Source organism: Pristiophorus japonicus, chromosome 21 (genome assembly GCF_044704955.1).
Source record: "Pristiophorus japonicus isolate sPriJap1 chromosome 21, sPriJap1.hap1, whole genome shotgun sequence".
NCBI lineage: Eukaryota > Metazoa > Chordata > Chondrichthyes > Pristiophoridae > Pristiophorus > Pristiophorus japonicus.
Genome location: NC_091997.1, coordinates 92242488 through 92270272, shown reverse-complemented (window position 1 = coordinate 92270272; position 27785 = coordinate 92242488). Strand labels below are relative to the sequence as shown.

Sequence of the window (27785 nt, the reverse complement as noted above, 5' to 3'; positions counted from 1 at the left end):
GTGTGGCCTCACCAAGGCCCTGTACAACTGTAGCAACACCTCCCTGCCCCTGTATTCAAATTCCCTCGCTATGAAGGCCAACATGCCATTTGCTTTCTTAACCGCCTGCTGTACCTGCATGCCAACCTTCAATGACTGATGTACCATGACACCCAGGTCTCGTTGCACCTTCCCTTTTCCTAATCTGTCACCATTCAGAACAGCGCCTGTCCCTAATCCCACTGCGCTATCAGAACTGTGTCTGTCCCTAATCCCACTGCGCTATCAGGACTGCGTCTGTTCCTAATCCCACTGCGCTATCAGAACTGCGGCTATCCCTAATCCCACTGCGCTATCAGAACTGCGCCTGTCTCCTAACCCCACTGCGCTATCAGGACTGCGTTTGTTCCTAATCCCACTGCGCTATCAGAACTGTGCCTGTCCCTAATCTCACTGCGCTATCTGAACTGCGCCTGTCTCCTAACCCCATTGCGCTATCAGGACTGCGTCTGTCCCTAATCCCACTGCGCTATCAGAACTGCGTCTGTCCCTAATCCCACTGCGCTATCAGAACTGCGTCTGTCCCTAATCCCACTGCGCTATCAGAACTGCGTCTGTCCCTAATCCCACTGCGCTATCAGAACTGCGTCTGTCCCTAATCCCACTGCGCTATCAGAACTGCGCCTGTCCCTAATCCCACTGCGCTATCAGAACTGCGTCTGTTCCTAATCCCACTGCGCTATCAGAACTGCGTCTGTCCCTAACCCCTTTGTGTTATGGTACAGTATGTTGCATCACTGCCGCCTGGTTTAGTATTTCTCACTTGCCTCCAACTATAGTCTAGAGCGGCAACTGCTGCTTAATTCTACTTCCAAAACCTTTCTAGCACGATAAATAGTTATGAGAGTTCTGCAATTTCATTTAAACCAGGATGACTGGCTCATGTGCAAATAATGACGAATGATCAAACTTGCACCAAAAATAAAGACTCAAGTGACATACTTGGCTTAAATGTGGTGCTAAAAGCTGGAGCTTTTCTTACACTTCACTGTTTTAAGCTAAATCACTTTTACATTAAGTAGAACAACGGCAAGTTTATCACTAGTCTGTTAATGTATCATTCCATTCGGCAATTCTTTTTGCAAACCTCCTGGATTTAGTCTTTAAGATCCCCAAAGGATTAACATCACTAAAGCACCACACCGCAAGATGAACACGCTGAGGAAGATCATTCGGCCCACCTTAGTCATCAAACTAGAAAAACCTCCAGTCACCCCACTGTATCCAAGTCTTCCTTAAATGTCTCCAAGGTATTAGCTTCCACTATCAGAAGTCCTGATCACCATTAGTCAAGAACATCTGTTCTAAATTTGCATCTCAAGTTTGAATCTATCCCTCCTGTTACCTGAAACATTCCTCCTCATTTACCTTTTCTATACCATTTAACATCTTGCATACCTCTGGTGGATCTCCCCTAAAGAGACCAAGGTTCTCCAGTCATTCCTCATTCACTGGGGATAAGCCTCATGGCTCTTGTCTGTACCGACGCTAGGGTTTGAATGTTTCCCCAGTCTCTTGGAACCAGAACCATTTCAGCGCTGTACAACCTCAGCCCTGTACTCTACTGATCTAGAAATACAATGCAGCATTCTATTTGCTTTGCTGATATCCACAGTGACTGGACACAAGTGTCAAGTAACATCGCAAGATTTCTTTCAACGGCCCTTAACTAGTCCGAGACCATTCAGAGTACATCTCATCCAATGACAGTATCTTTTCCCATCTAACTTCCAACTCGCAATTCCAAACTTATTTTCAAACAAAACTGCAAAAGGTCCATTTGAAGTTATTTTATTTATTGCGCTCCAGTAACATGATAACTAAATGTATTACTGCTCTCCTGAATACAAGCATCATTATAAGAGATTTCCACATTTAAACTCTGAGCAGCAATAACCAGGGACATTTAAAAATGTCGCTGAGTGACATTTATTTTCAATTGTAAACCATCTCTTCTGGAAAGCTCTGGCTCTAAAAGTGCAGTTTATTGGGTTTGCCACTATGTCCTCAGGTTACAAAAGTTAAGGAGTTAAATGACTAGAGCACAACAGCTTAAAGCAGTATGAAGGGTCTGAGATTTCCCAGCCTTTTGGATCTCACCACCTTCTGTCATTTCCAGTTACCCCCTGGTGAAACGAGTGGGTCAGCACTCTGACACCTGCTGTGCCGTGAACTGGTCAGCACGAGGAATACATTTGCCCAGGGGCAGAGAGAGGAAGCCAGGTACTCACCAGTTTTGCAGCAACAAAGGGGAATTTGGTTGCACTCTTACAAGTCCATTTCTGACAAACCCGCAACTAGAGGTGCAAAATGAATACTTTACCACAATCCCAGAGGGACAGTTGAGCAGGACAATTAGTCAGTCCAGGACTATTTATATTTATAGTTAGTACAGGTCCAACACCGCTTACAGTGCGCCAGCGCAGCCTTCGGTTGCCTGAGGAAGAGTGTGTTCGAAGATCAGGTCCTCAAATCTGGCACCAAGCTTATGGTCTACAGAGCTGTAGTGATATCCGCCCAGTGTATGGCTCAGAGACGTGGGCCATATACAGTAGACACCTCAAATCGCTGGAGAAATACCACCAACGATGCCTCCGCAAGATCCTGTAAATCCCCTGGGAGGATAGACGCACCGTCAGTGTTCTCGATCAGGCTAACATTCCCAGCATCGAAGCACTGACCACACTCGACCAGCGGGTATCACTACAGCTCTGTAGACCATAAGCTTGGTGCCAGATTTGAGGGCCTGATCTTCGAACACACTCTTCCTCAGACAACTGAAGGCTGCGCTGGCGCACTGGAGGCAGTGTTGGACCTGTACTAACTATAAATATAAATAGTCCTGGACTGACTAGTAGTTCTGCACGTTGGGCGGGCCACATTGTCCACATGCCCGACACAAGACTCCCAAAGCAAGCACTCTTCTCGGAACTCCTACACGGCAGGCAATCCCCAGGTGGGCAGAGGAAACGTTACAAGGACACCCTCAAAGCCTCCTTGATAAAGTGCAACATCCCCACTGACACCTGGGAGTCCCTGACCAAAGACCGCCCTAAGTGGAGGAAGTGCATCCGGGAGGGCGCTGAGCACCTCGAGTCTCATTGCCGAGAGAATGCAGAAACCAAGCGAAGGCAGCGGAAGGAGCGTGCGGCAAACCAGTCCCACCCACCTTTCCCTCAACCACTGTCTGTCCCACCTGTGACAGAGACTGTAATTCCCGTATTGAACTGTACAGCCACCTGAGAACTCACTTTTAGAGTGGATTCCGAGGGACTGCCTATAATGATTAGTTAGTGCAGGACTATTCCTGAAAACAAAGCGAATCAAACAATCCACAGCAAGTCACATTAGAACAGGAAAAGAACAAAGGTCACTCATTTCGCTCATGTATGAACACATTTACATTGGCAGACATCCAGAAGCACACATTCAATTTTTAAAAACAGGGCGCCTGGTCTGAACTTAAAATAGAAGAACGAGCTTTAAAGGTACTGCTATCTTTACAATAATCATTAAATAAAAAATACAATCTTTTAAATAAATTAAATAAAAAGCTTTTTACACCATCAGTTTAAAAAAAATCTTCAATGATTGCTGGAAAGTATAGAATCAGGATCACTTAGAAAATGTAATTATTAAAACTATTAATGACCTTTTGCCCATTTCAATTTTTTGGGGTTTCTAGGTCACAGAATCCTTGTCACTGGACCAAGACACAGCTCTGTCAAGCCCGTGTGGTAGCTGGTGTGCAATGGCCACCACACGTAAAAAAAATCCACACACAGGCATCTTCCACCCTTCAGGATGTAGTTCAGGTCCTTCATAGTAACACCTGTGAACTCGTCCTTTTTTACCATGGAAGCAAGTCATCCTATAAGTGAGAATGGTGCAACAGGCTCGTGGGCTGCATGGCCTACTCCTGTTCTGGTGTTAAATGGGGATTCCTTAAGTCATTAAGGGTTTAATCAAGTTGCTGAGTCTGGCTGTTGAGGGGGTGATGGTTAATAGAGATACAGAAATAAATCCAAGGCTGATTCAGGATCAACTATGCAATCAATTCTGCTCCCCACAATCACCAGGCTAGCACCCCAATTAGATCAGTGCTCACTGTCTAAATAAAACAAAAATCTGCACTCTTGGTAGTGGATTGGATCCTTTGGCGAGACTCCAGTACTAATGTAATGTAGTTGTCACATCATTTAAATCTTAGAAAAAAGTATTTACTACAGTACACTGTGAAAAGCATTAAATATTACACATGCCCACCATTCGAAACCTCAGATTTCAGAGACAATGAAAAACATAAGTGCTCACCCTGAACCATGATGCACCACCACAGCTGCAAGGTCATACAGGCAACATTCTGGGCCACTGTTCTCAGGCTAGAGTGGGGTAAAAACAAAGTGCAGAGGTCTTTATTACAGCAGTCACATTTTACTGTATTTTTCGCTCCATTGCATTTTAAAATTGGTGCTCTCTCTCTAGGCCCACCCGAGAGGTACACTTCCAGCTGATTTGCCACATAAGTCTCCCCAAGGCTAATTCTAGCTTTAAACCAGCTGCTAGGATATGTGGGTGCACAAGATAAGCTGGTTGATCCTTCTTACTCAGGAAGTTGTTATGGAGGGAGAACGTTGGTGGAAGCATCAGTACAGATCAGTGGTATCACACTCACTGCTGAATCACAAGCTCGAAGGACTTGAGCACATACTTTAGGCTGGTACTTCAGTGGAACAATGAAGGAGCATTGCATTGGTTGAATGATGGTAAACCATGCCTGCTGAGGTGGCTCTCCTGACACTATTTAGAGAAGAGCAGGAAGCGTTCCTGGTACACTAACAAAATACTGTGGATGCTGGAATCTGAAACAGAAAACAGAAAATGCTGGAAGCACTCAGCAGGCCAGGCAGCATCCGTGGAGGTAGAAACAGTTAACGTCTCAGGTCTGAGACCCTTTGTCAGAACTGGAAAAGTTAGAGATGTAACAGGTTTTAAGCAGGTGTAGAGCCAGGGTGAAGGAAAGAACAGTGATAAAGTGGAAGGCATGAGTGATTAAATGGTGCAAATGGGTCTGGCAGAATAATAAACAGCTGCCACCTGAAAAAATAGGGACAGAGGTTCTGGTCTGAAATTGTTGAACTCGATGTCGAGTCCAGAAGGCTGTAAAGTGCCTTATCGAAAGATGAGGTGCTGTTCCTCGAGCTTGCGTTGGAACAGTGCAGGACGCTCAGGATTGAGAGGTCAGAGTAGGAGTGGAGTGGATAATTAGAGTGACAGGCGACCGGAAGCTTACGGACTGAACGGAGGTGTTCCGCAAAGGGATCACCCAAACTGCGGTTGGTCTCCCCAATGCAGAGGAGACCGCTTTTCTGGTGTCCTGGCTAACATTCTTTACTCAGCCAACACCAACAAAACGAATTACCCCGTCTTTTATTGCCATTTGAGTGATCTTGCTGCTGTGGGTTTTTAAAAACAAGGTCATCGCAAAATGCAGTAGATTCAAGGTCCATATTGGCATTTAGCATCACTGGAGGGAGTGGGAGGGGATTATGGGGTTTAGCAACAAAGGACTTTGGTCAGGCTGCAGGTTTCAATTTCACAGCAACGTGGTGGGGCACCGTAGGCTGGACCCTGGGGATTAGCAACAAGTGAAGAAAGTGGGGAGGGGAGGGGGGTTCCTGGGCTGTCACAGCACCATGGTGGGGTGGGGCACGGAGGGAGCTGAGTCCTGGGATCTGACAGCACTGCACTGGGGAAGGTAGGGGGACGGGGAAAGGAGAAAAGAAACTGTGGGCCAAGAACCAGTTCCTCAACCCTGTAACCCTACCCGACCCATTCCCACCTTTCTCTTCGCTCCATTACTGTTACTAGCCACCTTGCCAGCTTTGAATACTAATCGGGCTTATATCGTTTTTGTTGACTTCAGTAGCTTTTATAAATATATTTTTATTTTTAAAACCATTGATGTTGGATCCCTGCCAATAGTGACCATTTGACCGTTCCAACTGAGTGATAGTGCAGTTAATGATGATGAAACAGTTGGTTAAGAGCTGGACCAATGCTGCTAAAGGAGTCTGGTGGTGTGGGATTATATTTTGTTCGCAGTTAATTACATGCCAAGTTTCCACAGTAACCTCTGGCCTATTATTCAAGCACTGTGATTGGTCTGCGGGAACAATGCAACTGAAAAATGGATCCATGATAGCCGCTGCTTATTGTTCCCTGGTAACTGGGTAATTGCAACGTGGAATGACGTCATAATCCCGTGACATCACAGGCCGCTTCAACTGACCTCTTGGCTTACAAAAAAATTCCCTTTTAAAAAAAAAAAGTCATAAAGAGAGCATAAATTGGGTGGGGTGGAGGATTCAACATTTTCTTCAGTTATGATTGTAAGAGATATATAAACAAGTTGACAACGGAAGAGCAATTAAATATAAATGTGTGTTATCAACTACAAATAGTATAGCAAAAATATTATTCTTGTCTGTGAGTAATAGCATGGGAGATCATAAAAATGTGAAATAGAAACAGGAGTAGGCCACTCGGCCCCTCGAGCCTGCTCCGCCATTCAGTGAGATTATACGTGATCTTCTACCTCAACTCTACTTTCCTGCACTATCCCCATCATCTCAGATTGCCTTAATATCCGCCAAGTTATAATTAAAAAATGTGAAAAGATCTGAACACTCCAAAATGCCTCAAGGGCTTCTAAAGGATGCTGAGGTTGAATTTTATACCGCCCCATCGCATGTTCAGCCAGTAATTGTGGACACACAGGGCACTAGCTTCCCTTCTCACCATTTTACAGTCGATCCATTTTCACAAGCTGGGAGTTCTTTCTCCTATTATGGTAATACCGTAAGATATCGGATTGAGAAAAAAGTTTGCATTTCCCACCATTTGGGGAGGGGGGAGTATAAACTGAAATTGATCTCAGACAGGGCATGCTCTATCAGAACTTGCTTTCTTTTAAGATCAGTAGCTACTTAAATCAAACATAAAGGAAAAGTCAACAGGAGCTTTGAAAATCCTATTTGTGGTTAAACTTATAAATCCACTGGAAACTCTCAGTATATTTTGCTTTAATGAAAAGTTATTTTAAAATTTAAAAAACTACACGCTTGTATTAGTTAGGCAATAAAACAGTAAAATCTAGTTCTCATTTAAAACACAGAACTGGAATATATTTGGAAAGACCTTTAGCTTCTCCGCAATTATATTTATTCGCCTAAGTCCAGGTCACTGGGTCCATCTGTCATCTTACTCAAGACTCCAGATACACAAGAAAATGAAGCAGTTGGGAGGGGGTACTCTCAATCTGAAGTAGACGTTGGTACTGCAGTGCAGTGCTGCGATCCACAGAGGATGAAGGGCAATCTCCACTCACCATCATGAAGGACAGCAGAAGATTAACCCAGCTCTCAGCCAGCTGCTTTCCCTTAAAGCCAGGATTTCGTCCCTTAGACTGATTTAGAGAACATTTTGGATTCAAGTGCTTCTCTTTGCTCCCCACCCCAGCCCCTCCAAAAATACTCTTCTTCAAGGTACACTTGTTTCTACAGACTATCTCTATTGGCGGTATGTGCGGAAAGACTGGGTGAGGGCCTGCCTGTAATCACATGACACGCAAGCACACAGCTATCTAATCATGCTAATTCATTTCTCTCACCTGGCCAAATGCAGCCAAGCCAGGTCCCCCAATCACATTATCCTTTGCACATTATTTCTGTGAAAACACATTGCTCCGCCTTCTTCAAATGACGAGTGAGGTCGCTTCTGGGTTAGACTGGGATTCTCTCCAATTTTGAAACTGTTTCATTTTTATCAAGTAAATACAGGCTCAAAGGTCAGTCAGGGAACTGTGCGGAGTGGAGTTTGCGGCTGAGAAGCACACAGCATCTTAATATTGTTAAAAAAACCTCGGTGTATATATTATATATAGATAGATCTGCTACGATGCTCATAGTATGGCAGAGGATGCAGGTTTTTTATATGTTATGTTATCAACAAAATATGATGAGGAAAACGTTGCAGGAAGTGAGTGTGAAACGTAAGTGCGAGCTATGGTGGTGAATTCCCACAAGGGCTCTTACACTCGCCCGCCAAAGCTATGGCAGAGGAGCTGCATAAAGCTGGGGAAAATGGTGTAAATGCCATTTCTGTTGTTTTTCCGGCAGTGCTGCGGCTTTTCCCCTGAAGTTAGTGCACAGCGGAAAACAGCCCCTGTAGGAGACACATTCCTGTGAAGCACTGTGGGATGTTTTACTGCGTTAAAGACGCTATATAAATACAAGTTGTTGTTGTTGACATGGAATATACACATTGAAGAGGAGAGACATAAAATAATAGGTTGGCAAGCACAGAAGTGCAGAGCCCAGCCTATATATCTATCTCAGTAAGTAGATTAATCAATGCAGATATTCAGTAACAATTTATAATCCCCGATAGATGGCAATAAAATGCCTTATTTCTGAATATATCTACCTCCAATAAGAAGCACTTCATGTCTAGGCCTCGCAGAGGGAATTCTACATATGTATCTATCTTGTTTCGCAGATAAGCTGTCCAATGAAATCTTTTCAGATGCAAGCATAACACCTAAAGTTAAAAGGAAAAAAAAAATAATGACGCTCTTAATTTTTCTGGAGGAATTAGAGCAATTCAGTTATACACAAGAGTTCCCCTTCAACACATTAGGTTGTAACATGCTGAACAACTAGAAAAAATGGATCATAAATGTTACGGCAAATGTTAAGAATGAAATCATGCTTCTTTAAATTAATCTGTTAATTGTGTGAGTTTGCCATTCATTTTAAATTAATTGATATTTAACTCACTGCATAAAAAAGCAGTAACTATGACTTTGCAACAGATTGAACATAAAAAGGGAACCGTTACATCCTAAAAATACAAGATCACACCCGAATTCAGTTTCAACAGCACAGTGAACATAACTAGAGTTAAAGGGAACTATACTCTGTTTAACTGCTCCAAAATGCTTAAATTGGAGCAGTTACCTCCTTTTAGGTGTCTCAGTCAGCCCTTGTTACCAGGTGGAACTGTGCTCGAGACAGCCTGGTGGACCAAGAGCATCATTAAAACATGACAGGCACTCTGGACGATGCAGAGCAATGAATGATTTATGGGATAATTCAGTTGAATATGATGCACCTTTTACTGCTCATCAATTCCGAGGAAAGAAATATGCTTAACAAACTGCAGCTTCCTGTAGTCAGTTGAACAGTGACGTTATAAGAATAGTAAATCCATAATAATCAGCAAAATAAAATCTCAAATTGAAGCATCGACAGGAATGACGTGCTCTGCCTACTGCACACCACCATTCACAAAACTCAAAACTCATCCTGACTGATTAGCAGTTACAGCGAACCATCCAGCAGGCTCTAGATTAGAACAAGCAAGCTAGAATGAAACGGTCGGTTTCATGGCTTTAATTAGCTTCAGCCTCCACTTGTTATTCTTTGCGGAACATTTCTGGTTTAAAACTGCTGTGTACCTACCATATAACAAAGTGATATGCTGTTAATGTTTCTGACCAGTAGGGTGATGAAGGTTGTTTCACCCTTGCCTATCCGACTTGTGAATTAGGAGTTTATCGTGCTTATAAAGAGCTCCCAATACAAAGTTAGTGCTAATCAGTCACTTGCATTGAGTGACAGTGCAGCAGGCCTGCCTGACCGGTTAACGATTTAAGGATGAAAAGCTGACCGCGTCATTATTTTAGTATTGAGGTTCCAAATCCTAAATACAGCTTTCGTGTCACATGAATCGTGTGCGAAAAGTGCGAGTTACCTCTACACAGTTTCAAGTATTAATAAAAATTCTAGCTCTTTATGTAACAACCTTATGATAAAGCCCCAGTTTATTCAATTAAATGCAGCAGATGTGCTGAGTGACTTGTGTCCCATTTCTGCTGGTGACAGAAATAGGTGCTTTGGCAGCCTTGCACCAGCAATAGGTACACCGTTTCTTACCCTCACAAAAACAGTTGCACAGCCCACTTAACGCAAGTACCTGATGAGAGCTGGCCCACACCGAGATCGGCCTTCCCTCCGAGTCTGCAGGCAGTATAATCCACAGACACTCACTCGTGCTGTACAACTGAGGCACAAGGTTAACTAGATAGCCTTGCAGCACATTCTATTCGCTGATCATGAGATGGAGATTGAAACATTAAAAAAAGCTGCTCATTTTCTTTTTAAAGTGACTAATGATGGGCACAACCCTGTATCACATTACGGCGGTGAAGACTGTTGATGTTTCTCAATGTGTTCATTTGAAAAATGTAATTCAGGTAAGTGTATTACCAGGTTACTAAAGCTACAGAACTCCACCCAGATTTGAAAATAAAAAACATCCAGTTAATGCAGCTTTAACTATTTATTTGTATTTGACCTCACATTTTCATCAATTAATACAGCAACTTGGCTACTCAAAAAAGTACAGTACTGTACTAACCTTTGGCAACTTTTGAATCCAAAATTTTTTGGTGGACTTCTGTCGCTTTTTACACTTGTGGCACATGTACAGCTCGGTTTCATCCAGCTCCTCCAAGTCTGTGAAACTGCGTAGGCAATCTGCAATAAAAATAACCCAAAGAACTGTAATCACTGGCTCTCCAAAACCCCATCTGCAATTCATTTTTCAACAGGCTAAGTAAATCCAGAGTCTCTTAAAAGGAAATATAAAGTAATGCTTCTAGTGCCCCAAAACAGAAATAAAAAGTAAAGGTACAATATAACAATGCTTTTATCCTTTGACACAAAGAAGAGCAGGGGGTTCTCCTGGTGTCCTGGCCTTCAAACCATCATTATTAAAACAGATTATCTGATCATTTATCTCATTGCTGTTTGTGGGCTTTGCTGTGCGCAAATTGGCTGCCTTATTTCCCACATTGAAACTGTGGCTACATTCCAAAAGTACTTCATTTGCTGTGAAGTGATTTGGGAGATCCTTAGGTCATTAAAGGCACTGTATAATTGTAAGTTATTTTGGCTCCATCATTGAGGTTAGCCATGTTTCTGCTATTCCTATTACATTCTAGTCTCTAATTGCCTCAACAGCCACGAGTTCAGTCATTGTGTTACATTCGTAAAGATATACTATTCTTTGAAATTCCTTTTCTTGCTTGATGTGTCTACAAATACTATAATTCATTCATCTTGTCTGTTTCCTTAGTCTCTCCAAAGCTGCTCTACTTATCTTATTAACAGCCAAGTTTAGATGATGCTCATCCCAGCCCCAGAATTTGTCCCAATGACCTCGGATCTGAAACCCACCCTTCCACACCATTTTCTAACCATGAATGAAGGAAGAGGATTACGCCAATCCACAGTCGAGATTACAATAGCCAGCCCAAGATGGACCCAGCTGTTAGGAAAGGACTTCCCGAGAGCGCAGATCCAATATAATGAGGCACCAATGTTCCAGTTAAGCTGCGTGGCTGCGCAGCGGTCTGGAGGTCCCGTGTCGACCACTCAGCGGCTTTTAAATGGAAAAACTACGCATGCGCAGAAATTTGAATCAGCAGGAACATTGTGGGGCACATTCACTTTGAAAATAACTCATTTTTGCTTTCAGATAAACGCTCTCATCTTTTTGTACAGAGTTAATTTTGGTGAAGGGAGAAAGTAAGAGAATTCTTTGAAACTAAAATACTTTCCCCTGAAATGCACAACTTCAACTCCCTCATTATCATTTGTCACTGCTCTTGTTGAGTATAACTTGGGATTGCTGCCACAATCACGGAATGTAGATATGGCAAAAGCCATTGATTACTGGTTTTCATCAGAAAGAAACTATATTATCACAAAACATAAAACCCAAAACACCAATAAAATCCTGTGATCCCAGGCAACAAAGAATGGAGTGTGACTATTTCTGTCACCATAAGCCAGAGGGGCCAATTAGATGGCAACATAATTAACTGGACTGTGCTACTGGAATTGCAGGAGTGGCTATGAGCTAGTTTATTTCTGAGTGAGTCATTACATAAAGTTTTGTAGGTATGAAGAAAGTATATAATAAATTTGTGGTAACAAACAGCTTATTGAGCAGAGAGAGGGCAACTGAAAGAGTTGTTCTGCCCTAAACAGGAGTCCGAGTGAGCTTGAATCTACAAGACCAGGCCGAAAAGTGAGAATTAGGTCCAATGATTACAGACCAGAGTAGCACAGAGGTTAGAAGCATCAAGATAATGGGATCAGAAGCCAAGTTAGTGTGCAGCACGATATCCAGGACTTGCAAAGTATCCCGAAGTTGCGTCTCCCAAGCGGATGAATGTTGACTCAAAGACCAGCTGGCTATACTCTGAGTGAGAAAGAAAGGCATCTGGAGGACACATTCCAGAAGGTGGTTATCCCACAGGTAGGTGAAATAGTGAAGCGAAGAGTTATATTATAACAGAGGCGTAGTGGGTTCTGGCCTGCAGGGGGGGTAGGGAATACAGGAAAATAGTCAGTCTGAAAAAGGAAAGGTCTTATTGACAATAATACTCAGATGGAGGCTGAAACAGCAGCAAATCAAAACTGAACAGTGTACCAATTAAGCAAGTGCAAAGCAGAAATGAAACCTCAAACTATAAAGCAAAAATGGTAATTAGCAACAGCTGCCAGCAAAATTGAAATGGTGAACCAATCAAATCACTCAAAATATTCTTTCAATCTTTGCAGCTGTTTTATTTCCTCAGTCTGTTGACACTAAAACAGAAACGCATTTAAATTACCAAAACATATTTCAACTTGGCTATAAAATTGCGCATTGCCCACTGGAAATTAGTCTCATTAAGTTTTGGATCCTGAGGCTCAACCGGTCAGAGGCCTGAGGCTTGAGGTGGCTTCAAAACCAGAGACTGTGCTCCAGGTATGGCTCAGAGCAGTACCACAACAGGTCTGCTATGCCTTGCAGTGGGGTAAGGAAACACCATTTACAATGAACCTCTGACTTACCGTGAGAAACGCCACAGGAGATCTCACCGTTTAAAATCAACATGTCAAACCCCCTGAAGCTGTACCTTGTTGTCGAACCTTCTCCCTCTCCCTTGTTACGTAGGTTACTTTCTGCGGCTTGTTCATTGCTAGAGAGTCACCGATTTCAAACTCCCTTTGCACGTCTCAGTAAGGTAAACGTTAAAACCAAACAGAACCTTACCACGTAGGGTACATATTGGTCCATTATCCTGGTTCTTGGATCTTTTGTTTCTGAACTGACTTGGGATATCTAATGAAAGATCTTGAAAGAAAATACATGGTTGAGTGTGTAATAAATTCCTGTATAGGAAATATTTAAAAACAAAAAAACGAAGACACTTACCAAGGAATGGATCAAACTTTCTGGATTCGGTCCCACAAATTAGACAGTTTACTTCATTCTGAAGTATTCCTCCAAATATGTTAGTGACAACTGTTGAAACACCATTGCTGAAAGTGATCACAATGTTATCAGTGACAGTAAAATGACAAGCAGCAGCCAAGTCATTGGCAAGTAACTGCTCGAACAATTATACATTACATTACATACATTACAGATGTGCGAGACACAAAATATGGCATTTAGCATTAAATATATTGAATATTTTAGCTGCTGCACAATACAAGACTGAATCGGGGACTCACATGCAGCATTTACTGGATGAAGAGATGCTTGAGCTGTCTGGTGAAATAAATGAAGTTGTCATGCCATTATAGCTCCGCTGAAGCTCTAAGTGGAGATGGTCTAACAAGTATCGCATAAATTCATGAGCATCTTGCTGCTGATATCCTCTGCACAGGGAGACAGAATATCACTCAGTTTAATCTTCCGAAGGCACAAACTTCAATTTCAATCAGTTAAATGTTCTCATTACAAATTGCTCAGACTGCTCTACTTACTTTTGTTCTTGTATTCTTAGTGAAAGAGTCGCGGTTTGTTGGATAAATTATTGTGCAAAAAGTGACAAATTCTAACCTCATTATTACAGATCCACAAACTTTTCACATTTGGTGCAAAACCTTAATGCTGGTTACAGCATTCAATACATTTTAGGTGCAAAATATTCATGCATGGCAATATTCATGTTCCTTGCAATGGCATTTTGGGGACGGGGACAAGGAAAAAATAAGGACAGTTCATGACAGGTACTGAAACATCTGGGAGTCGGTCACTGAGCTCCCTGCTGGGCCAGGACATAATGTACAATGAGGGGAATTAGGCCATGAGAGGAGTAGACTTCTTCACCTATAACATCACCTCTCGCACATTACACGCAAGTAGCATAGTTTGTAATGGGCCTCACTATACTATACTCCAAATGGGAATTATTCTCTTCCCCTCCCCACCAGCCCCCCCCCCCCCCAAAATGTATTCAGCATTTTAAATCTTGACTCATGATTATTAACTCCAGCTCTAGATAAAGCAAATGGTAATACAGGTTGAGAGTCCAAAATCCAGAGTTCCGAAATTCGGAATGTTTCAGAATCCGGACACCGGGCTGATCCGTGGCGGGGTCGTCCGGAATCCGGAAAATGTTCTGGAATCCAGACATTTTTTGGGGCTTTTTTTAAAAACCGAATTAACCGCTGTAAATGAATTAAAAAATAAAAACTTTAACTTACCTTTTTTTGCAGGTCTTCAACACCGGTTTTTCCTGGTCGCTGACCCCTGACCCGGAACTGTCAAACCACCCGCCCAACCCCACCCCGCCAGACCCCCGCTCTCCGCACCTCGGCCCCCCCACCCACTCCACACCTCGGCCCCCCCCCACCCCCCAACACCTCGGAGCGCCCCGGCTCTCCACACCTCGGTCCCCCGCTCTCCACAACTCCCGGCCCCCATGCCCTCCACATCTCAGCCCCTCCCTCCTCCTCTCCTTAACCCCCCCCATCCCGCCCATCCTCCCCCACCCCCCCCTATCTCCCCCCAACCTCCCACCCCCTCCCTCTCTCAGCCCCCTTCCCCCTCTCCCCCTTCCCCCTCTCTCCCCCTTCCCCCTCACTCTCTCCCCCTTCCCCCTCACTCTCTCCCCCTTCCCCCCCTCACTCTCTCCCCTTCCCCCTCGCTCCCCCCTTCCCCCTCTCACTCTCTCCCCTTCCCCCTCCCTCTCTCCCCTTCCCCCTCCCCCTCTCCCCTTCCCCCTCCCCCCTCTCACTCTCTCCCCCCCTCTCCTTCCCCCTCTCTCTCTTCCCCTCCCCCCTACTCTCTCTCTTCCCCTCCCCCCTACTCTCTCTCTTCCCCTCCCCCCTACTCTCTCTCTTCCCCTCCCCCCTACTCTCTCTCTTCCCCTCCCCCCTACTCTCTCTCTTCCCCTCCCCCCTACTCTCTCTCTTCCCCTCCCCCCTACTCTCTCTCTTCCCCTCCCCCCTACTCTCTCTCTTCCCCTCCCCCCTACTCTCTCTCTTCCCCTCCCCCCTACTCTCTCTCTTCCCCTCCCCCCTACTCTCTCTCTTCCCCTCCCCCCTACTCTCTCTCTTCCCCTCCCCCCTACTCTCTCTCTTCCCCTCCCCCCTACTCTCTCTCTTCCCCTCCCCCCTACTCTCTCTCTTCCCCTCCCCCCTACTCTCTCTCTTCCCCTCCCCCCTACTCTCTCTCTTCCCCTCCCCCCTACTCTCTCTCTTCCCCTCCCCCCTACTCTCTCTCTTCCCCTCCCCCCTACTCTCTCTCTTCCCCTCCCCCCTACTCTCTCTCTTCCCCTCCCCCCTACTCTCTCTCTTCCCCTCCCCCCTACTCTCTCTCTTCCCCTCCCCCCTACTCTCTCTCTTCCCCTCCCCCCTACTCTCTCTCTTCCCCTCCCCCCTACTCTCTCTCTTCCCTTCCCCTCCCCCCCCTCTCTTCCCCTCCCCCCCCCTCCTCCCTCTCTGCCCCCCCCCCCTCTCCTCCTCCCCACCTCCCCCTCACCCCCGTCCCTCCTCCTCCTCCTCCCCCTCCCTACCCCCTCTCCTCTCCCTCCCCATTCCCGGATTCGGGACATCAGAAAGATATTCCGAAGTCCAGAAATAGCTAGAATTCGGAACGGCCTCGATCCAGAGGCTTCTGGATTTTCCATGCTGTGCCTGTATTTTCAATTCACTGGCACAAACACACATTTATTTAGCTGAGGGAATTCAATGTGGTGACTCCCTAGTGTTCCTTACTATGTTTGCACATGCAATCTAAAGGATTTTCTCTCTATTCTGTGGTGCAGTTTTGAAACACATTCTGGGTAGCCTTCCAATCAATCACAGTTAAAACTTACAGCTCAAGGCAAAGACTCCGAAACCAACTCAAAACATTACGGAGATTTACAAATCAATCCATAATTCCCAGGAATCTTCTTCCCATTTATAAATGTTTTTAATTGATTAAACAGTCTTCTAGTTTGACCTAAGTAGAATTTTAAGTAACAGTCTGCATTTTAATTCCAGAGGTCCAGTGATAACTGTAGGCGTTTTATCAGCCAACCAGAACACAAGAATTTGGAATCTTCCACCGCTAAGATGCCTTTGTGAAACAGGGGGCAGAATGTTTGATTAATTACGTCCCTCTCCTACTGCAATTCAGATAAGCACGTAAACGATATATGCTAAAAACATACAGCATGTCAGTCAGTATCTGTAAAGAGAGAGGAGAGGTTAACTTTTTTGGGGCGAAAGCCTCCTCTGTTGCCTACCTGAAATTCGGCATGATCTTCCAAATGACGTAGAAGAGAGATTCGGGACAGAACGCAGTCTGGCTTCCTTGCCATAAGGCGCAGAGTGTTTTCCGGAACTCTTCTACCAAGGAACTGCAATATTTAGCAGGGGAACAGAAAAAAGTGCATCATTAAATAGCGCTGCTCAATGATGCCAGGTCCCCAAACACACGACACCACCCACATATCTTACAGAATGAGAACACCTTCCAGCACACATCACACCTATTGCACCGGCCCCTGTTTTCTAAGAGCTATCCCTTTCCCTACCTTACCCAATACATTTTTTTTTATTTTAAAGATCTGTATCCTCTTCCTGTCACTGGAGGAGACGGCCCTGTGGCTACAGCGGCAGTCAGTGAGTCGGAGAGGCGTGGCTTGTGCAGCTGCAACAGGGACAGAAGGCAAAAAAGTAGAAAGAAATTGAAAGGTGACATCACAGCCAAGGGGGTAAGTGATTGGTAAGTAGTTTTTCGATTTCTTTCTTTATCAGTAAGTAACCTTTTAACATTGCTGTTGCCCAATTAAGTTAATCCAAGGGTTAAGTCATGGCAGGAGAGCTCGGACACGTGTCATACTCCTCCTGTACTATGTGGGAACTCAGGGACGCTTCCGGTGTCCCTGACGACTGTGTGCGGGAAGTGCATCCGTCTGCAGATCCTGACGGACCGCACTGCGGCACTGGAGCTGCGGGTGGATTCACTCTGGAGCAAGCACGTTGCTGAGAATGACCTGCACGTTTAGCGAGTTGGTCTCACCGCAGGTAAACAGTACACAGCCAGATAGTAAATGGGTGACCAACAGGAAAAGCAGTGCAAGGAAGGTAGTGCAGGGGTCCCCTGCAAAACAGATACAACGCTTTGGGTACTGCTGGAGGGATTACTCTTCGGGGGAAGACAGCAGCAGCCAAGTTCATGGCACCGTGGCTGGCTCTGCTGCACAGGAGGGCAGGAAAAAGAGTGGGAGAGCGATAGTGATAGGGGATTCAATTGTAAGGGGAATAGATAGGCGTTTCTGCGGCCGCAACCGAGACTCCAGGATGGTATGTTGCCTCCCTGGTGCAAGGGTCAAGGATGTCTCGGAGCGGGTGCAGGACATTCTGAAAAGGGAGGGTGAACAGCCAGTTGTCGTGGTGCATATAGGTACCAACGACATAGGTAAAAAAAAACGGGATGAGGTCCTATGAGAAGAATTTAGGGAGCTTGGAGCCAAATTAAAAAGTAGGACCTCAAAAGTAGTAATCTCAGGATTGCTACCAGTGCCACGTGCTAGTCAGAGTAGGAATCGCAGGATAGCTCAGATGAATGTGTGGTGCAGAAGAAAGAGATTCAAATTCCTGGAACATTGGAACCGGTTCTGAGGTAGGTGGGATCAGTACAAACCGGACGGTCTGCACCTGGGCAGGACCGGAACCAATGTCCGAGGGGGAGTGTTTGCTAGTGCTGTTGGGGAGGAGTTAAACTAATATGGCAGGGGAATGGGGACCTATGCAGGGAGGCAAAGGGAAATAAAAGGGAGACAGAGGCAAAAGATAGAAAGGAGAATAGTAAAAGTGGAGGGCAGAGAAACCCAAGGCAAAAAATAAAAAGGGCCACATTACAGCAAAATTCTAAAGGGGCAAAGGGTGTTAAAAAGACAAGCCTGAAGGCTCTGTGCCTCAATGCGAGAAGTATTCGGAATAAGGTGGACGAATTAACTGCACAGATAGCAATTAATTGATATGATGTAATTGGCATCACAGAGACATGGCTCCAGGATGACCAAGGCTGGGAACTCAACATCCAGGGGTATTCAACATTTAGGAAGGATAGACAGAAAGGAAAAGGAGGTGGGGTAGCGTTACTGGTTAAAGAGGAAATTAATGCAATAGTAAGGAAGGACATTGGCTTGGATGATGTGGAATCGGTATGGGTGGAGCAACGGAATACCAAAAAGTGCAGAAAACGCTGGTGGGAGTTGTGTACAGACCACCAAACAGTAGTAGTGAGTTTGGGGACAGCATCAAACAAGAAATAAGGGATGTGTGCAATAAAGGTACAGCAGTTATCATGGGCGACTTTAATTTACATATAGATTAGGCTAGCCAAACTGGTAGCAATGCAGTGGAGGAGGATTTCCTGGAGTGTATTAGGGATGGTTTTCTTGACCAATATGTCGAGGAACCAACTAGAGAGCTGGCCATCCTAGACTGGGTGATGTGTAATGAGAAGGGACTAATTAGCAATCTTGTTGTGCGAGGCCTTTTGGGGAAGAGTGACCACAATATGGTAGAATTCTTTATTAAGATGGAGAGTGACATAGTTAATTCAGAAACTAGGGTCCTGAACTTAAGGAAAGCTAACTTCGACGGCATGAGGCATGAATTGGCTAGAATTGACTGGCAAATTATACTTAAAAGGTTGACGGTGGATAGGCAATGGCAAACATTTATAAATCACATGGATGAACTTCAACAATTGTACATCCCTGTCTGGAGTAAAAATAAAACAGGGAAGATGGTTCAACCGTGGCTAACAAGGGAAATTAAGTATAGTGTTAGATCCAAGGAAGAGGCATATAAATTGGCCAAATAAAGCAGCAAACCTGAGGACTGGGAGAAATTTAGAATTCAGCAGAGGAGGACAAAGGGTTTGATTAGGAGGGGAAAAATAGAGTACAAGAGGAAGCTTGCCAGGAACATAAAAACTGACTGCAAAAGCTTCTATAGATATGTGAAGAGAAAAAGATTAGTGCAGTCGGACTCAGGTGAGTTTATAATGGGGATCAAAGAAATGGCAGACCAACTGAACAAATACTTTGGTTCTGTCTTCACGAAGGAAGACACAAATAACCTTCCGGATGTACTAGGGGACCGAGGGTCTAGAGAGAAGGAGGAACTGAAGGATATCCTTATTAGGCGGGAAATTTTGTTGGGAAAATTGATGGGATTGAAGGCCGATAAATCCCCGGGGCCTGATTGTCTGCATCCCAGAGTACTTAAGGAAGTGGCCCTAGAAATAGTGGATGCATTGGTGACCATTTTCCAAAAGTCTATCAACTCGGGATCAGTTGCTATGGACTGGAGGGTAGCTAATGTAACACCACTTTTTAAAAAAGGAGGGAGAGAAAACGGGTAATTATAGACCGGCTAGCCTGACATCAGTAGTGGGGAAAACATTGGAATCAGTTATTAAAGATGAAATAACAGCGCATTTGGAAAGCATTGGCAGGATCGATCCAAGCCAACATGGATTTATGAAAAGGAAATCATGCTTGACAAATCTTCTGGAATTTTTTGAGGATGTAACTAGTAGAGTGGACAAGGGAGAACCAGTGGATGTGGTGTATTTGGACTTTCAAAAGGTCTTTGACAAGGTCCCACATAAGAGATTTGTGTGCAAAATCAAAGCACATTGTATTGGGGGTAATGTACTGGCGTGGATAGAGAATTGGTTGGCAGACAGGAAGCAGAGAGCCGGGATAAACAGATCATTTTCAGAATGGGAGGCAGTGACTAGTGGAGTGCCGCAGGACTCAGTGCTGGGACCCCAGGTCTTTACAATATACATTAATGATTTGGATGAAGGAATTGAATGTAATATCTCCAAGTTTGCAGATGACACTAAACTGGGTGGCGGTGTGAGCTGTGAGGAGGACGCTAAGAGGCTGCAGGGTGATTTGGACAGGTTAGGTGAGTGGGCAAATGCATGGCAGATGCAGTATAATGTGGATAAATGTGAGGTTATCCACTTTGGAGGCAATAACACGAAGGCAGATTATCTGAATGGCGGCAGATTAGGAAAAGGGGAGGTGCAATGAGACCTGGTGTTATGGTTCATCAGTCATGCAGGTACAGCAAGCGGTGAAGGCGGCAAATGGCATGTTGGCCTTCATAGCTTGGGGATTTGAGTATAGGAGCAGGGGGGTCTTACTGCAATTGTACAGGGCCTTGGTGAGGCCTCACCTAGAATATTGTGTTCAGTTTTGGTCTCCTAATTTGAGGAAGGACGTTCTTGCTATTGAGGGAGTGCAGCGAAGGTTCACCAGACTGATTCCAGGGATGGCTGGACTGACATATGAGGAGAGACTGGATCAACTGGGCCTTTATACACTGGAGTTTAGAAGGATGAGAGGGGATCTCATAGAAACGTATAAGATTCTGACGGGACTAGACAGGTTAGATACAGGAAGAATGTTCCCGATGTTGAGGAAGTCCAGAACCAGGGATTACAGTGTAAGGATAAGGGGTAAGTCATTTAGGACTCAGATGACGGGAAACGTATTCACTCAGCGAGTTGTTAACCTGTGGAATTCCCTGCCGCAGAGAATTGTTGATGCCAGTTCATTGGATATATTCAAGAGGGAGTTAGTTATGGCCCTTATGGCTAAAGGGATTGAGGGGTATGGAGAGAAAGCAGGAAAGGGGTACTGAGGTGAATGATCAGCCATGATCTTATTGAAGGGCCGAATGTCCTACTCCTGCACCTATTTTCTATGTTTCTATGTTTACAGGGCTATGGACCAAGAGCTGGAAAGTGGGATTAAGCGGGATAGTCATTTGTTGGCTGGCGCGGACACAATGAGCCGAAATGGCCTCCTTCCGTGCTGTAAAGTTCTACGATTCTATGAAAAGTTGTGATGGATTCTGCTCCCCACCGCTAAAAAATTGTTATATAACACCTTGGGTTTTCAGGGTCTTGTATAAAACTGAAAGAAATATTACAAACATAGCACACTATAAGAGTTGTGTTTTTTTACAACTGATTTATCATTTTTCTCATAGCCATTAGCCAATGAGGCAAAGCAATAACCACAAGTGCTGAACAACCATTCTAAAATGTCTATTCCTCTCCAACATGAATTAGCTGTCTTGCTGGATGAATTTAATCTATTTGGCTCAATTCAAAGTCACAAACAGTGGATTAATTCTTATCAGTACTACAACAACTTGTATTTATATAGCACCTTTAACTTATTGAATCATCCCTAGGGACTTCACAGGAGTATTATGAGACAAAAAATTTGACACCGAGCCACATAAGGATAAATTAGGGCAATAAGAGGTAGGTTTTAAGGGAGTGTCTTAAGGGAGGGAGGAGAAGTAGAGAAGGTTTAGGCAGGGAATTCCAGAGCTTGGGGCCCAGGCAGCTGAAGGCACGGCCACCGATGGTTGAGTGATTATAATCAGGGATGCTCAAGAGGGCAGAATTAGAGGAGCGCAGATATCTCGGGGGGGGCGGTTGTGGGGCTGGAGGAGATTACAGAGATAGGGAAGGATTTGAAAATATGGATGAGAATTTTGAAATCGAGGTGTTGCTTAACCGGGTGCCAATGTAGGTCAGTGAGTACAGGGGTGATGGGTGAGCGGGACTTGGTGCGAGTTAGGACATGAGCAGCCGAGTTTAGGATCACCTCTAGTTTACGCAGGGTAGAATGTGAGAGGCCGGCCAGGAGTGCGTTGGAATAGTTAAGTCCAGAGGTAACAAAGACATGGATGAGGGTTTCAGCAGCAGATGAGATGAGGCAAGGGCCGAGACGGGTGAAGTTAGTGGTCTTAGTTATGCTGCGGATATGTGGCCGAAACTATGTGGTACAGGTTGAGTGTCGAAAATCCGGAAGCCTTGGGACCAAGGCTGCTCCAGATTTTGGGTATTTCCGGATTTCGGAACGTTTTTCCGACGTCCCGAATCCGGAAATGCCTGGGCCAAGGTAAAGGGAGGGGGGACAGACGTCGGAAGGAAGGCTAAACGGAGTGGAGGGGTCAGCAGTGGTGGGGTCGGTGGAGTGGGGGTGGGGGGGGATAGGTCAGCAGTGGTGGGGTCGGTGGAGTGGGGGTGGGGGGGGATAGGTCAGCAGTGGTGGGGTCGGCGGAGTGGGGGTGGGGGGGGATAGGTCAGCAGTGGTGGGGTCGGTGGAGTGGGGGTGGGGGGGGATAGGTCAGCAGTGGTGGGATCGGCGGAGCAGGAGGGGTTCGGCGGAGCGGGGGGGTTGGCGGAGTTGGCGGAGCGCGTGAGGTTGGCAGTGGTGGAGTCGGCGGAGCGGGGGGCAGCGGCCAGGAAAAACCTGTGTTGAAGACCTGCAAAAAAGGTAAAAGTTTTTATTTGTACATTATTTTTCAGCGATTTAGTAGGTAAGGGTTTTGTGAATGTTTCATGAATTTTTATGTTTTGGAATTTTTTGGGTGTTTTTCCCCCTTGCTTAAAAAAATTTCCAGATTCCAGACGACCCCGCCACGGATCGGCCCGGTGTCCGGATTCCAGACACCCAACCTGTACTACATGGAGAAGAGTTGCCTGCAGCTCTAATTCAACAAAAGAAGCTACTCTGTGGCCTTGATTGTAAAACATTTTTCCAACTAGTTCTCGCCTGTGCCCGTTTGACCCAATATTGGTGTATTTGTAATAAAATAGGAAAGCAGCAACATACACACTGTTGTCTCCCTGACTCCTGGTGTGATAGGTCCTTCTCCCTGCAGTTTTACCACTGCGCAACTCCACTGCTGGAAGCTCCTTGAAATAACAGCAGAATTGCTGGATGTTACTGTAAGTGAAGAAAAACAACATTGTTAAAAAGCCATTAGTGCCTTTAAAAATGCACACTTTTAGACTTAAAAGAGTTAAGTGCGGGATTTTCCTGAATTACCACTGATAAATAACACATGTTTGAGAGCAATAACAAAGCAATGATCTGATTGATTAAGTGTCCAGACCAAGAGGGCACAGTACAAATTGTTTCCAACAGGCATATGAACTCCGTGACGAGATTACTGCCGAGTTCAGGGAGTTCGACACTGTAAATGTGATGGGCTCCCTTTCATCTTCTCCCAGCAGTGCGGAAGCTGACGGCCAATAGTGCAGTCCAACTGCTGTAAGGTATCAACACTGCTCGGCACAAGTAATAGTCCACTTCTCAGAAAACATACCGAGCGTGCACTGAACAATTCATCCCCGTCGGTGAGCTACAGAACTCAATGTTCCAGCTAAAATCACACTCATCAACTCTGTACCTCATTTACACAAAGTCTTTTAGGATCCCTAGCCTATGCCATCTGGTACTGCGCTGAAATGGAGTGCAAACTTTGCAGCACCTTACTGGAAATTCAAAATACATATGTAGACTGGGGCTAGAACGTGCCCTTCGCCCCGATTGTGGGCGGTAACCTCGGGGGTCGGGACTGGGACTTCCTCAGCCCGGCACGGAATTGGGCCGTACGCCCCTCAAAGGAAGCGGAGCGGTGTCTCCGGCGGTAGCACGCCACTGAGTTCAGGGCCGCGCAGAGCAGGCCAGCGCTTTGCGGATGCTCCGCGTGGTGCTGACGGCTACAACGCAGCTCCCCTTCCATTAAAGGGAGGGCCGCTGCGCACTCTGCAGGCCCTTTAGTGGCCGCCACTGAGCCACCAGGGACGCGATCGACCAGACCAGCGGCCTGGCACTCAAAAGGGAGTGGCGGGCTGCACGATGGCGGCCCAGTCAATGTGAGGGCCACCACCATCGAGCTGACGCAAGAGTCGTCCAACAAATAAAGATGGGCCCAGGGCGCTAAAGACCTCCCCTTTAAGGGGCACCCGGGTGGCGGATGTCCGCCAGCTTTGCGTCCCGCGGGGCAATTTAGCCTGTGGGGCAGAAAAAAGTCAGCGCGCATGATGTCATCGGCAGTTGCACGCCGGCCCGGGGTGTTAATCGCTGGGCACACCGCGGCACTGATGGGACAGCGCCCCCAAACCTCCAGTGCTATTTCCCGGGAAGCGCCCCCCAGCGAAAATGCCATTGCACTGTTAGCAACCCCGGAGGCGCGAACGGGGCTATAAAAAAGGGAAGTTTCGCCCTCTAGATGTTTGTTCCTCCACAAAGCAGAAAACTTTAATTTGAAAAAAAAAATCAGTAACAGGCTTCTGAGAGCTCAGTTGACCAGGTAAGATAAAAGAGCAGAAATTATCCATGTTCATTCCCTGGTCAGTGTTGCAATAACTAATCTCAGTCTGAGGGCAGTACGGCTCAGTTAGCCTCAGCACCCCTGGGTTAGAAAGGGAAAAACGCAGCCAGGGTTCCCACTATCAAGCTATTCAATGAGCCTGCCTGAAGTGCACATATCAGGGCCGTGCGTGACGTCTGCTGAGAAGTTAACATCTACGCTCACAAATCAAGAACTGTTCAAGCCCTGTAGATTGTTCCCTAGCCGTTGCTCCAGGCAGAAGCATTCATGTTTGACACCATGGAGCTGAACTGAACCTCTTCCACTATGCCTCTGGTGCTGCACCTCGACCTGCGAGAGAACACCACTGCAGGTCGGGAGCATTAAAGCTGGAGCATGCCACTGCAGCTTCCAGTGTGAGCTGATACAAGTGTGTGGCGGCTTCGAGGTGAGCAACTGGACAACGTCATCAGGACCCAGGTCGCCGTTTGGAGCGTAGGCAGGAGCATTGGCGGGTCCCTGGTAAAGCAGAGGAGTGGGAAGGTCGTGGCAGACTTGCGACAAGTGATCAGGGCAGAGGAGTGATGAGGGATCATGGCTGAGATTTGATGAGTGATCGTGACGGAGGTTCGGCGAATGTTTGGTGCGGAGGAGAGGCGGGAGATCGTGGCGGAAGTGCGGCGAGTGTTTTTATGGCGGAGGAGCGGTGAGAGATCGTGGCGGAGGAGCGGCAAATGAAGGTACGGGGCCCAGAAGAGCCGAGGGCCCAGGTGCAGCATGGGCCTGCCCACACTGCGATATGTGTGTGCACTAGGTCCGTGCAGCAGAGCAGATCTCCAGTCGTCCTGGTTAATCCTTGCCACTGGATAAAGACCTAGCTCTGTCAAGCCCGTGTGGTTAAAAAAATCCACACACAGGCGTCTTCCACCCCCTCAATTGGAGTTCAGGACTGGAACATCGGGTCATTCATTGAAACATCTGTGAACTCGTGGAAGCAAGTCATCCTCGTTCGAGGGACCGCCTATGATGATAATGATGATGATGATGGTGATGGTGCACATCCCTGCCAACCGCAATGCTACCCAATGATCGAGTGTCTGGTAAGGGGACTCTGAATAACCTCTTCCAATTAAACAAAACTTCAGAAATAATGGATTCTGGTGGGGCGTTCTCTGGAAGAAACTGATTTCACGACACTGCATGAAGGAATAATGAACCAAACCACCCCCCAGCCAGAAGCTCAGTTTTAATTGACCTGCTGAATGAAACACAATCTGCCCCCTCCCCAATTTAGGGGCTTGCTGGGGAGAGACAAGTGCCGGGGCCATGCTAGAGGTGAGGTTTTGGCTGCAGTGTCTCTTCACCGACCCCCCCACTGGCCTCTGGGGTCTACTGGAGGAAATAGAATTCCTCGCGACCCCCACAAGTTGATTCGCAGGACCCCCAAGGGCAGGCGAGCCCCACACCACTGAAATGATTTCTGGGGCCTACAACAGGGAAGGGGAGGTTCCAGACAAGCCACCTCCCTCCCACTGCCCCCACTAAAGGGAAGAGGAGGTAACCCATCTCGCAAGCTCACTCCGCTCTCAACGACAAAAATCAGGGTCCACTGAGCGGATGTGGGAAGCAGGAGGGACAGGGAAAGCTCACCCCGGCCCACCGAGGTAAAAATTGGGAGGGGGAATAGAAGAGACAGGAGGGACAGGATAAACTCCACAACCACCACCCACCCACCCCACTCCCAGCAGAACGATGGGTTTCTTATTTGGGCCCCTTCCAGGAGTGTTTGCACACTTCCCCCCAATTCTCCCTGCTGAGGTAATTCCCCTTCCTTTGTTTCCCCAAATTTCCTTTACTTTTACACCCCCCCCGACCCCCATCTCCTCTCCCAGTTCCCCTCCGTACCAGGCAGGTGGACAAATGTCCAGTGACTTGCCTCACCAATTGCGCTGCCATGGTTGCCATTTTAACATGCTCTATGGACCAGTCGAGCAGGACCCCCACCGGAAGGCAGTGGGTCTTCTTTAAATATGTAGATCAGGCTCCAATATCATCAAGGCCGGACTGCAATTTTAAACCAAGGTCTGCATGGCAAAAAACGTTATTAGGAGGTGTGTATAGACCTCCAAACAGTAGTAGTGATGTTGGGGAGGGCATCAAACAGGAAATTAGGGGTGCATGCAATAAGGGTGCAGCAGTTATAATGGGTGACTTTAATATGCACATAGATTGGGCTAGCCAAACTGGAAGCAATACGGTGGAGGAGGATTTCCTGGAGTGCATAAGGGATGGTTTTCTAGACGAGGAACCAACTAGGGGGGAGGCCATCTTAGACTGGGTGTTGTGTAATGAGGGAGGATTAATTAGCAATCTCATTGTGCGAGGCCCCTTGGGGAAGAGTGACCATAATATGGTGGAATTCTGCATTAGGATGGAGAATGAAACAGTTAATTCAGAGACCATGGTCCAGAACTTAAAGAAGGCTAACTTTGAAGGTATGAGGCGTGAATTGGCTAGAATTGATTGGCGAATGATACTTAAGGGGTTGACTGTGGATGGGCAATGGCAGACATTTAGAGACCGCATGGATGAATTACAACAATTGTACATTCCTGTCTAGCGTAAAAATAAAAAAGGGAAGGTGGCTCAACCGTGGCTATCAAGGGAAATCAGGGATAGTATTAAAGCCAAGGAAGTGGCATACAAACTGGCCAGAAATAGCAGTGAACCCGGAGAAATTTAGAACTCAGCAGAGGAGGACAAAGGGTTTGAGTAGGGCAGGGAAAATGGAGTACGAGAAGAAGCTTGCAGGGAACATTAAGACGGATTGCAAAAGTTTCTATAGATATGTAAAGAGAAAAAGGTTAGTAAAAACAAACGTAAGTCCCCTGCAGTCAGAATCAGGGGAAGTCAAAACGGGGAACAAAGAAATGGCGGACCAATTAAACAAGTACTTGGTTCGGTATTCACTAAGGAGGACACAAACAACCTTCCGGATATAAGACGAGTCAGAGGGTCTAGTAAGGAGGAGGAACTGAGGGAAATCCTTATTAGTCGGGAAATTGTGTTGGGGAAATTAATGGGATTGAAGGCCGATAAATCCCCAGGGCCTGATGGACTGCATCCCAGGGTACTTAAGGAGGTGGCCTTGGAAATAGCGGATGCATTGACAGTCATTTTCCAACATTC

At 46.1% G+C, this 27785-nt stretch overlaps 1 protein-coding gene across 3 annotated transcripts in view; it reads right to left on the bottom strand.

The window, feature by feature from the left end:
* The window catches only part of usp3 (ubiquitin specific peptidase 3), a 171326-nt gene that overhangs the window by 83737 nt on the left and 59804 nt on the right, over nucleotides 1-27785 (bottom strand). For all 3 annotated transcript variants that reach the window (XM_070865223.1, XM_070865221.1, XM_070865222.1), the window contains exons 7-14: nucleotides 23111-23224; nucleotides 16685-16798; nucleotides 13677-13823; nucleotides 13375-13481; nucleotides 13213-13293; nucleotides 10522-10640; nucleotides 8527-8640; nucleotides 4354-4421 (exon numbers count right to left, since the gene is read on the bottom strand). In XM_070865223.1, the coding sequence (XP_070721324.1) occupies nucleotides 4354-4421; nucleotides 8527-8640; nucleotides 10522-10640; nucleotides 13213-13293; nucleotides 13375-13481; nucleotides 13677-13823; nucleotides 16685-16798; nucleotides 23111-23224 (864 nt within the window). The remainder of the gene's footprint in view (nucleotides 1-4353; nucleotides 4422-8526; nucleotides 8641-10521; nucleotides 10641-13212; nucleotides 13294-13374; nucleotides 13482-13676; nucleotides 13824-16684; nucleotides 16799-23110; nucleotides 23225-27785) is intronic.